The sequence below is a fragment of the Heterodontus francisci genome, chromosome 27, assembly GCF_036365525.1.
Source record: "Heterodontus francisci isolate sHetFra1 chromosome 27, sHetFra1.hap1, whole genome shotgun sequence".
Taxonomy (NCBI): domain Eukaryota; kingdom Metazoa; phylum Chordata; class Chondrichthyes; order Heterodontiformes; family Heterodontidae; genus Heterodontus; species Heterodontus francisci.
This window is the reverse complement of record NC_090397.1, coordinates 5,716,785-5,729,421: the sequence shown is the minus strand read 5'-3', so window position 1 is coordinate 5,729,421 and position 12,637 is coordinate 5,716,785. Positions and strand designations below refer to the sequence as shown.

The 12,637-nt window shown below is 43.6% G+C and overlaps 1 protein-coding gene across 1 annotated transcript in view; it reads left to right on the top strand.

The window, feature by feature from the left end:
- Positions 1-12,637, top strand: part of LOC137384869 (dynein axonemal heavy chain 3-like) — a 613,990-nt gene that overhangs the window by 508,957 nt on the left and 92,396 nt on the right. The window contains exon 55 of the mRNA XM_068059481.1: positions 4,373-4,565. Within this exon, the coding sequence (XP_067915582.1) occupies positions 4,373-4,565 (193 nt within the window). The remainder of the gene's footprint in view (positions 1-4,372; positions 4,566-12,637) is intronic.

Here is a 12,637-nt window from a genome sequence, read left to right as displayed (position 1 = left end):
ATGTAACGAGTGGTGTGCCACAGGGATTAGTGCTGGGGCCTCAACTTTTTTCAATTTATATAAATGATTTGGATGAAGAGACGAAAGGTATTGTTGCTAAATTTGCTGATGACACAAAGATAGGTAGGAAAGTAAGTTGTGAAGAAGATATAAGGAGGCTGCAAAGGGATAGAGATAGGTTAAGTGAGTGGGCAAAGACCTGGCAAATGTAGTATAATATGGGAAAGTGTGAAATTGTCCACTTTGGCAAGAAGAATAAAAAAAGAAGCATATTATCTAAATGGTGAAAGATTGCAGAGCTCTGAGATGCAGAGGGATCTGGGTGTCCTAGTGTATGAATCGCAAAAGGTTTGTATGCAGGTAGAGCACATAATTAGGAAAGCTAATAGAATGTTATAGTTTATTGCGAGGGGAATTGAATGCAAAAGTAGGGAGGTTATGCTTCAGCTATAAAGGGTGTTGGTGAGACCACATCTGGAGTACTGTGTACAGTATTGATCTCCTTATTTAAGGAAGGATATAAATGCATTGGAAGCAGTTCAGATAAGGTTTAGTAGACTTATACCTGGAATAGGCGGGCTGTTTTATGAGGAAAGATTGGACAGACTAGGCTTGTATCCGCTGGAATTTAGAAGAGTAAGAGGTGACTTGATTGAAACATATAAGATCCTGAGGGGTCTTGACAGGGTGGATGTGGAAAGGATGTTTCCCCTTGTAGGAGAATCTCGAACTACGGGTCACTGTTTAAAAATAAGGGGTCAGCCATTTAAGACAGAGATGAGGAGAAATGTTTCAGAGGGTCGTGAGTATTTGGAATTCTCTTTCTCAAAACGTAGTGGAAGCAGAGTCTTTGAATATTTTTAAGGCAGAGGTAGATAGATTCTTGATGAGCAAGGGGATGGAAGGTTATCGGAAGTAGTTGGAAATGTGGAGTAATCAGTTCAACCATGAACTTATTGAATGGCGGAGCAGGCTCGAGGGGCCGAGTGGCCTACTCCTGCTCCTAATTTATATGTTCGTACGTAGATAATTGTGAAGTGGTATGTTTTGGTAGGAAGAATAAGGAGGTCAAATTCTCCTTGGAAAATAAGAGTCTAAAGTTGGTAGCGAAGCAAAGGGTTCAGTGACATAAGTCATGAAAGGTGCCATGTTAATAAGGCCATCAAAGAGCAAACCAAGAACTAGAGTTTATTTCTAAAGGGATAGAATTGAAAAGAGAAGTTATGCTAAACTTGTATCGAACCTCGATTAGACCACATCTGGAGTACTGTGAATACTTCTGGTCTTCATGTCATGAAAAGGATATGGAGGCACTGGAAAAAGTTTGAAAAGATTTACTAAGGCACTGTAACTGTCAGGAAATACTGAAGTAGCTGGGGCTGTTTTCTCCAGAAAAAGTGTGATCTAACTGAGCTCTTTATAATTATGAAGGTGTTTACTAGGGTAGACATAAAGGAGGAGATTTTCCACAGATACTTTAGGTGCTAAAGTGCCTCCAAGATGGCCGAGATGGGGTCTTGAGCTAAAAGGCTGCTTTAGCCCACCTTTAGCACAAGCCACCATCTTGGTACAGGGGGTGAAGTTTGCACTAGGAACATGCCGCCTGGAGGCTGATTGACAATTAAAATTGCCTGCTGACGTTGATTAAGCAGGCTGCATGGCATTATGCTGCCGAGTGCTTCAATTTCCAACCTCTCCTAACAGCGACCAGCTTAACAGGAGTAAACAAGTCATTGCTGAGGATTTCAAGCTACTATTATAAATGCTGGACCTTGTAGCATTGTGATTTTTAAAAGTTCAAGATGGAGTCTGGAAGGTCAGGTTATCAGGACAACAGAGAAGACAGATCAAAGACTGACTTCTGAAAACAGAGACTGCAGGGCTAACAACTAAAGAACAATGGGTTTTGCCATCCTAGACTTTCAGGTTGTCAAACAAGGAGTCGGTAATTCAGAAAATGTAAATGTACCAGGCTGTTGTTACCACCTGGGAACAATGGAAAGACCCAAGTGGCTTTGTGAAACCAGACTTCTGGACTTTGCATTTTGGAGCAGTACAATAAGCTATTGACTTCTGAGTCCAGATAAGTTTAACAGACTTTTTGAAGGCAAACAAGCTGTAAGGGAAGAAACAAATGGTTGTGGCCTCCAGGCAGGCTGGAAGAAGGGAACTCTTGGGGGTTTCACAGAGAAGAACCCAGCAGTGGTAGTTCAAGAGAGAGGAGACACCTGCTCTTGGAAGCTGTTACAGTAAAAGTCTGTGAAGACTTGAACCTGTTTTGAGAGTTGAAGCTTGCAGAGAAATAGAAGACCAGCAGGATAACCAGGAAAAATCCTATTTACGGACGTCCAGGTTGGAAGTGCTCAGAGAAGTGAACAAAGAAAACACTGATTTTTGAAAAGTCTGGGAGATCCTACCCATGGCACCTGGGAGGAATTTGGGACTTTTCACTGCAAAGGATTTTGTCATCAAAAAGAACTGTGTACGTATAAGTGTGGTGTGAAGTTTGCAAATATTGTTAATAACTAAAGAAAATACCTTTCTCGGTAATTCAGGGTATTAACTACTTGCAAAGTGCTATTCAGTTAATTGGGGATTTCTTTTAGTTTGGTTGTTATAAGAAAAGTCTTAAACCATGAAATCTTGTTGTGTAATTCTTGAAATTGGTTTTGGGGTTTATATTTTGTATTTTTCACGTTCACGTCCTCACTGAGATCATAACATTACTCAAAGTTAAGCTCAGCTTTCATTGTACAATTGCTGCTGGAGGATTGAAAAGGATTTATGAGACATATTGGGAGACTTTCTGGAACACTTTGTAAGACTCCACTAACACTCAAACAAGATAGAGGACTTCCCCAAAACAGTGAATGCTGCGCTACTCCATCTCATCAGAGTCACCAGGAGAAAGGGAATGCTTGCTTATGGGCATCTTACTAGGGGTCCCTCTTGGTCTACAGGAGGAATGGGAGGAGGGGAAGAGGACATGAGGCCAGGCAGAGCAGCACCAGCTGCTGTAGGAGAGAGAGAGTGACAGGAGGGTGAGGGGGACTCCTTCCCACTGCGGTAGAGAACATCCCTCCTCCTCTGGGCCTCCTCCTCTGGGCCTCCTCGGTCACTGAGCCATCCTGAAACATGCCACTATGTGTCAGCCAGCGCACTCCACACCTTCAGTGGAAGTAGGTGCGAGGAGCCACATTTACTGCTGCAGAAAAATTGCGTCTGATCAGCACATGTGTGTTAAACCTGCAGGTTTCTGGTTTAATATCTCCAGGCAAGTTCATGTGACAGTAAATAGCCATTAGGAACAGAATTGTGTGCCAAATCCAGACTTTCAAATAGTTCTGTCTTATTAACATAGCACTCACTTCACTCCTATTTTCACCCTTTCACCAAAATAGCCCCCAAAGAATTTATTTCCACTTGTGGGCGAGACCCAAACTGGGGGTCTTAAATATAAGATGGACATTGATAAATCCAATATGCAATCCAGGAAAACTTCTTTGCACAAGGAGTTGTTGGACTGTGGAACATTGCTACCACGAGTAGTTCTGGAAGGTATGGAGAATGGAATAGAAAGACATGTTGAACGGGTTAGGTGAAGAAGAGTTAGGTGAGGAAGCTCTTTTTTTATGTTTTCATGGGCTGTGGGCATCGCTGACAAGGCCAGCATTCATTGTCCATCCCTAATTGTGCTTGAGAAGGTGGTGGTGAGCTGCCTTCTCAAACTGCTGCAGTCCATCTGGTGTAGGTACACCCACAGTGCTGTTAGCCAGGGAGTTCCAGGATTTTGACCCAGCGACAGTGAAGGAACGACGATATAGTTCCAAGTCAGGATGGTGTGTGGCTTGGAGGGGAACTTGCAGGTGGTGGTGTTCCCATGTATTTGCTGCCCTTGTCCTTCTAGGCGGAAGAGGCCGTGGGTTTGGAAGGTGCTGTCGAAGTCATGTGGAGCATTAACACTGGACCAGTTGGGCCGAATGGCCTATTTCTGTGTTGTAAATACTAAGTAATTCTAAGTAATACACAGAAAATCCGCTACTGCCAGCTCTCCGTCAATTATAGTGTGGGGCTGGAGTCACGTGCAGGCCAAACAAGGGTAGGGATGTAAGATTCCATTCCCTGAAGGATGATAGTTGGGTTTTTATGGCAATCTGAAAATCGTCATTTTTCCGATGCTCGCACACAACTGACTGTTCATCACTCTCACCGTTTTCCGCAGTGGAATTGTGAACCCTGGTTTGGTGATCCAATGCCATAGACACTGGGCTACCATACCCCATAACAGAGCTTCATACAATTCTTTAAACCCCCTATCAGTGTGAGGTGATACTTTTTACCAAATGTAATTTCAATACTTTGTTTGACGCAGGAAACTTCTGAAAGAAACAGAAGATCAGATCTTGGAGGTACTGTCCATGTCACAGGGAAATATCCTGGAGGATGAACGGGCCATTCAGATCCTTTCCTCCAGCAAACAGCTCTCACAAGACATCCTCGAGAAACAGCAAATTACTACAAGGACCGAGAAGCAGATTGATGAAACCAGGGATGGGTACAGGCCTGTGAGTCCATTGGTCATGTGGAATTCTAGAATATTCCACGCATTTTCATTTTAAGAGAATGAATCTGCCTGATAACTGATGTCAGATTTCTTAGTGTTTAATCGGGTAGTTGATAATACTTCTGGAGGCTGTTGTAAAAATAAAGTTAAATGCTTGTGGTATAAAAAATGAATCTATTAAATAGCAAGACAATCCGTGGCCCAGTTATATGATAATTATGTTATAGAATATCATTGCTAGTCATAGAATCATTGACATCTATGGCTATTCAGCCCATCATGTCTGCACCAGCCAAAAAATCTCTTCCCAGCCTAAACCCACTTCCAGCTCTTGCTTCATAGCCTTGTAGGTTACAGCAATTCAAATGCATATCCAAATCCTTCTTAATGGCAATGAGGGTTTCTGCCTCTCTGACCCTTTCAGGCAGTGAGTTCCAGACCCCCACTACCCTCTGGGTGAAAAAAATTCTCCTCAACTCCCCTTTAATCCTTCTAACAATTTTTTTAAATCTATGCCCCCAGTTATTGACCTCTGCCACGGGAACTAGGCCTAATTCTACCCATTCTATCTAGGCACCTCATAATTTTATACACCTCAATTAAATCTTTCTTCAACCTCTTCTGTTCCAAAGAAAATAACTCTAGTCTATTCAATCTTTCCTCATAGCTAAAATTCTCCACTCCTGGCAACTTCCTTGTAAATTTCCTCTGTACCCTGTCTAGTGCGATCACATCCTTTCTATAATGCAGTGACCAGAACTGCACACAGTACTCAAGCTGCTGTCTCACTAATGTTTTATACAGTTCCAGCATAACCTCCCTGCACTTGTATTCTATGCCTCAGCTATTAAAGGGAAATATCCCATATGCCTACTTAATCACCTTATCTACCTGTTCTGTTAACCTTCAGGGATCTGTGGACATGAACTCCCAGGTCCCTCTGTTCCTCTACACTTCTATTTATTGTGTGTTCCCTCGCCTTGTTTGTTCTCACCAAATACATTACCTCACACTTCTCCAGATTGATTTCGATTTGCCATTTTTCTGCCCATCTGACTAGTCCATTGATATCTTCCTACAGTCAACAGCTTTCTTCCTCATTGTCAAGCATACATCCAATTTATGTATCATCTGAAAACTTCTTAATCATGCCCCTTACATTTAAGTCTAAATCACTGATATATACCACAAACAGCAACGAACCCAGTATTGAGCCCTGCAGAACCCCACTGGAAACAGCCTTCCAGTCACAAAAATACCCATTGAGCATTACCCTTTGCATCCTGCCACTGAGCCAATTTTGGATCCAACTTGCCACTTTCCCTTGGATCCCATAAGCTTTTAATTTTTTGACCATGTGGGACCTTGTTAAAAGCCTTGCGAAAATCTGTGTAGGGTACATCAAATGCATTACCCTCATCAACCCTCCTTGTTACTTCCTCAAAAAATTAAATCAGGTGCAAAAATTATAGTTATAATGCGGGACTTTAATTATCCAAACATAGAATGTAATAATAGTAGTGTAAAGGGCAGCGAGGGGCTTTAGAGTTCCTAGAGTGTGTTCAGGAAAATGTTCTACGACGGTACGTTGCTAGTCCAACAAGAAAGGAGGCACTGCTAGACCTGGTTCTTGGGAATGAGGTGGGCCAAGTGGACCAAGTATCAGTAGGAGATCATTTAGGGGACAGTGATCATTGTATCATAAGCTTTAGGCTGACTATGGAAAAGGACAAAGAACAATCCTGAGTACGAATAATTAACTGGGGGAAAGACAACTTCAATCAGCTATAGTGATAGGGGATTCTATTGTAAGGGGTACAGATAGGCATTTCTGTCGCCACAAACGTGACTCCAGGATGCTATGTTGCCTCCCTAATGCCAGGGTCAAGGATGTCACAGAGCAGCTGTAGGACATTCTGAAGGGGGAGGGTGAACAGTCAGAGGTCGTGGTACACATTGGTACCAATGACATCGGTAGAAAGAGGGATGAGGTCATGCAACAAGAATTTAGGGAGCTAGGTAGCAGATTAAAAAGCAGGACCTCAAAGGTTATAATCTCTGGATTACTCCCGGTGCCACGTGCTAGTGAGTATAGGAATAGGAGGATAGAGCAGATGAATACATGGCTGAGGAGATGGTGCAGGAGGGAGGGCTTTAGTTTCCTGGATCACTGGGTCTGTTTCTGGTGGAGGTGGGACCTGTACAAGTTGGACGGGTTGCACCTGAACTGGATGGGAACAACATCCTTGCTGGGAGATTTGCTAGTGCTGTTGGGAGTGGGGGGTTTAAACTAAATTTGGCAGGGGGATGGAATACAAAGTGGAGGTACAGTAGGGGGTGATGCACAGTCAAATATAGAAGAGAAACAGTGTCAATCTGGAAGGCAGAGCAAATATAGACCTTTTAAGACACAAGTGAAAAATGCAAGGATGGATTGCATCTATTTTAACACAAGGAGTCTTACTAGTAAGGCAGATGAATTGAGGGCATTGATTAGCACATGGCATTATGATATTATTGCTATCACAGAGACATGGTTGAGGGAAGGTCAGGACTGGCAGCTCAATATTCCAGGGTATAGAATCTTCAGGCATGTCTGGGGAGGGGGTAAAAGTGGAGGTGGCATTGCACTGTTGATCAAGCAGTCCATTACTGCAGTAAGGAGAGATGATATCTAAGAAGGTTCCTCAAATGAGACCATTTGGGTAGAACTTAGAAACAAAAAGGGGGCAGTCACGTGGCTGGGAGTATACTGCAGGCCTCCAAACAGTCAGGGAGAGATAGAGGAACAGATATGTAGGCAAATCTCAGAGAGGTGTAAAAATAATAGGGTAATAATAGTAGGGGATTTCAATTTCCCCAATATCAACTGGGAAAGTCTTAGTGCTCAAGGCTTACAGGGGGAGGAATTCTTAAAATGCATACAGGAGAGCTTTTTGAACATAGAAAGTCCTATATCAGACCAGTGGGAGTCATTCAAAGAGGAAATAGTGAGAGTTCAGAGCCAACATATTCTTGTTAAGGTGAAGGGTAGGACCAACAAGTCCAGGGAACCCTGGATGTCAAGGGATACATAGGATTGGATAGGGAAATAAAGGAGGCTTATGGCAGATTCAGAGTGCTGAAAACAGCAGAAGCACTAGAGGAGTATAGAAAGTGTAGGGGGGTACTTAAAGTAATTAGGAGAGCAAAGAGGGGATATGAAAAAACACTAGCAGACAAGATAAAGGAAAATCCCAAGACATTTTATAAGTATATTAACGGCAAGAGGATAACCAGGAAAAGAGTAGGGCACATTAGGGATCAAAGTGGCAATCTGTGTGTGGAGCCGGAGGACATAGATGAGGTTTTAAATGATTACTTTTCATCAGTGTTCACTATGGAGAAGGATGATGTAAGTGTAGAGATCAGGGAGGGGGATTGCGATATACTTGAACATATTAACATCGAAAAAGAGGAAGTATTAGCCGTTTTAACGGGCTTAAAAGTGGATAAATCCCCAGGCCCAGATGAGATGTATCCCAGGCTGTTATGTGAGGCAAGGGAGGAGATAGCAGGGGCTCTGACACAAATTTTCAAATCCTCTCTGGCCACAGGAGAGGTACTAGAGGATTGGAGGACAGCGAATGTGGTACCATTATTTAAGAAGGGTAGCAGGGATAAACCAGGTACTTACAGGCCAGTGAGTCTAACATCAGCAGTAGGGAAACTATTGGAAAGAATTCTGAGGGACAGGATTAATCTCCACTTGGAGAGGCAGGGATTAATCAGGGATAGTCAGCATGGCTTTGTCAGGGGGAGATCGTGTCTAACAAACTTGATTGAATTTTTTGAGGCGGTGTCTAGATGTGTAGATGAGGGTAAGGCAGAGGAGATTCACCAGGATGTTACCTGGGCTGGAGCATTTCAGCTATGAATAGAGATTTGAAAAGACTAGGGTTGTTTTCCTTAGAGCAGAGTAGGCTGAGGGGGGACCTGATTGAGGTATATAAAGTTATGAGGGGCGTTGATAGGTTAGATAGGAAGAAACTTTTTCCCTTAGCGGAGGGGTCAATAACCAGGTGGCATAGATTTAAGGTAAGGGGCATGAGGTTTAGAGGGGATATGAGGAAAAATTTTTTCACCCAGTGGGTGGTTGGAATCTGGAACACACTGCCTGAAGGGATGGTAGAGGCAGGAACCTTCATAACATTTAAGAAGTATTTAGACGAGCACTTGAAACGCCATAGCATACAAGACAACGGGCCAAGTGCTGGAAAATGGGATGAGAATAGTTAGGTGCTTGATGGCTGGCACAGACACGATGGGCTGAAGGGCCTGTTTCTGAGCTATATAACTCGATGATTCTATGGCTCTAATAGGGTAAGAACAGAGCTGGAGTGAATAAATTGGAGTTAAAGGTTCACAGGAAATATGGTAGCTGAACAATGGGCTATTTTCAAAGAAGAGATAGTTTGGGCACAGTCAAAGAACAGTACAGCACAGGAACAGGCCATTCGGCCCTCCAAGCCAGCGCCAATCTTGATGCCTGTCTAAACTAAAACCTTCTGCACTTCCGGGGACCGTATCCCTCTATTCCCATCCTATTCATGTATCTGTCAAGATGCCTCTTAAACGTCGCTATCGTACCTGCTTCCACCACCACCTCCGGCAGCAAGTTCCAGGCACTCACCACCCTCCGTGTAAAGAACTTGCCTCGCACATCCCCTCTAAACTTTGCCCCTCTCACCTTAAACCTATGTCCCCTAGTAACTGACTCTTCCACTCTGGGAAAAAGCTTCTGACTATCCACTCTGTCCATGCCACTCATAACTTTGTAAACCTCTATCATGCCACCCCTCCACCTCAGTCGTTCCAGTGAAAACAATCCAAGTTTATCCAACCTCCCTTCTTACCTAATGCCCTCCAGACCAGGCAACCTCCTCGTAAACCTCTTCTGTACCCGCTCCAAAGCCTCCACGTCCTTCTGGTAGTGTGGCGACCAGAATTGCACGCAGTATTCCAAGTGCAGCCTAACTTAGGTTCTGTACAGCTGCAGCATGACTTGCCAATTTTTATACTCTATGCCCCGACCGATGAAGGCAAGCATGCCGTATGCCTTCTTGACTACCTTATCCACATGTGTGTTGCCACTTTCAGTGACCTGTGGACCTGTATGTCCAGATCTCTCTGCCTGTCAATACTCCTAAGGGTTCTGCCATTTACTGTATACTTCCCACCTGCATTAGATCTTCCAAAAAGCATTACCTCACATTTGTCCAGAGGTAAGTTCCCTCAAAGGGGAAAAGTAGGGCAAACAAATCCAGAGCTCCCCGGATGACAAAAGAGGTTGAGATGAAGATAAAGAAGAAATAGTGTGCTTATGACAGATGCCAGGTAGAAAATACTATTGAGAACCAGGCTGAATATAGAAGGTCCAGAGGGGAAGTGAAAAAGCAAATAAGAGAAGCAAAGAGAGAGCATGAAAAGAGACTGGCAGCTAGCATTAAAGGAAATCCCAAAGTTTCTATCAACATACAACTAGTAAAAGGATGGCAAAAGGAGGAGTCTGGCGATTAGGGACCATAAAGGGAATTTACGCATGGAGGCAGAGGGCATAGCTGAGATATTAAATGAATTCTTTGCACCTGTCTTTACCAAGGAAGAAGATGCAACCCAGGCAATGCTGAATGAGGAGGTAATTCAGACACGAGACAGTTTAAAATTGATAAGGAGGATGTATTAAATAGGCTGCCGGTACTTAAAGTGGATAAAGCACCAGGACCAGATGAGATGCAATACTGAGAGAAGTAAGGGTGGAAATCGCAGAGGCACTGGCCATAATTTTGCAGTCTTCCTTAGTCTTGGGGGTGGTGCCAGAGAACTGGAGAATTGCAATGTTACACCCTTGTTCAAAAAAGGGTGTAAAGGTAAGCCCAGCAACTACAGGCCAGTCAGTTTAACTTCGATCATGGGGAAACATCTAGAAAGGATAATTCAGGACAAAATTAATAGTTACATGGACAAATGTGGGTGAATTAAGGAAAGCCAGCATGGCTTTCCTCAGGGAAAATCATGTTTAACTAACTTGCTGGAGTTTTTGAGGAGGTAACAGAGAGGGTTGAATAGGGCAATGCAGTTGATGTGGTAAAAAATGGGTTTTCAAAAGGTGTTTGATACATTGCCACACAACAGAGTTGTGAGCAAAGTTATAGCTCATGGAATAAAAGGGACGGTAGCAACATGGATACAAGATTGGCTGAGTGACAGGGAACAGAGAGTAGTGGTTAATGGATGTTTTTCGGGCTGGAGGGAAGTTTGTAGTGGAGTTTCCCAGGGATCAGTGTTGGGCCCCTTGCTTTACCTGATATGCATTAATGACCATTTTTTAATTCTTTCATGGGATGTAGGCATCACTGGGAAGGCCAGCATTTCTTGCCCATCCCTAATTGCAGTTGACAACTGAATGGTTTGCTTGGCCATTTCAGAGGGCAGTTAAGAATCAGCCACATTGCTGTGGGTCTGGAGTCACATGTAGGTCAGACCAGGTAAGTTGGTGGAATGGGCAGATAGGTGGTAGATGAAGGTTAATGCAGAGAAATGTGAAGTAATTCATTTTGGTTGGAAGAACATGGAGAGACAACATAAAATAAAGGGTACAGTTCTAAATGGGGCGCAGGAGCAGACAGACCTGGGTGTATATGTGCATAAGTCATTGAAAGTGGCAGGACAGGTTGAGAGAGTGGTTAATAAAGCATACAGTATCCTGGACTTTATTAATAGGGGCATAGAGTACAAGAGCAAGGAAGTTATGTTGAACTTGTATAAGACACTAGTTCAGCCTCAGCTGGAATATTGCGTCCAGTTCTGAGCGCCGCACTTTAGGAAAGATGTGAGAGCTTAGAAGAGAGTACAGAAAAGATTCACAAGAATGGTTCCAGGGATGAGGAACTTCAGTATGAAGATAGATTGGAGAAGTTAGGACTGTTTTCCTTGGAGAAGAGAAGGCTGAGAGTAATTTGATAGAGGTATTCAAAATCATGAGGGGTCTGGACAGACAGACTTGGAGGTACTCGTACAGGGAACACACAGAGTTAACATGCAGGTGCAGCAGGCTATTAGGAGGGCAAATGGCATGTTAGCCTTTATTGCAAGGGGATTGGAGTACAGGAATAGAGAAGTCTTCCTAAAATTGTACAGGGCTTTGGTGAGACCACACCTGGAATACTGTGTACAGTGTTGGTCTCCACATTTAAGAAAGGATATACTTGCACTGGAAGCAGTGCAGCAAAGATTTACTAAATTGGCACCTGGGATGTGGGGGGGTTGTCCTATGATGAGAAGCTGAGTAAATTGGGCCTATATTCTGTGGAGTTCAGAAGAATGAGAGGCGATTTAATTGAGACATACAAGAATCTGAAAGGGCTTGATAGGATAGAAGCTGAGAGATTGTCCCCACTGGTCGGGGAATCTAGAACACAGGGACAGAGTCTCAGGATAAGGGGCCAATCATTCAGGACAGAGATGAAGATATATTCATTCAAAGGGTTGTGAATCTTTGGAATTCACTACCCCAGAGGGTTCTGGATGCTCCATCATTGAATACATTTAAGGCTGGGATAGATAGATTTTTGGTCTCGCAGGGAATTATGGGATATGGGGAGCGGGCAGGAAAGTGGAATTGAAGCCCAAGATCAGCCATGATCATATTGAATGTCGGAGCAGGCTCGATGGGCCATATGGTCTACTCCTGCTCCTATTTCTTGTGTTCTAGTGGATAGAGAGAAACTGTTCCCACTCGTGAAAGGATCGAGAACGAGAGGGCACAGATTTAAAGTAATGGATAAAAGAAGCAAAAGTGACATGAGGAAAAACTTTTTCACGCAGCGAGTGGTTAAGGTCTGGAATGAGCTGTCTGAGAGTGAGGTGGAGGCAGGTTCAACTGAAGCATTCAAGAGGGAATTAGACTGTTATTTAAAAATGAAGAATGTGCAGGGTTATGGGGTGAAGGCAGGGGAATGGGACTGAGTGAATTGCTCTTTCGGAGAGCTGTTGTGCACCCGATGGGCCGAATGGCCTCCTTCTGTGCTGGAA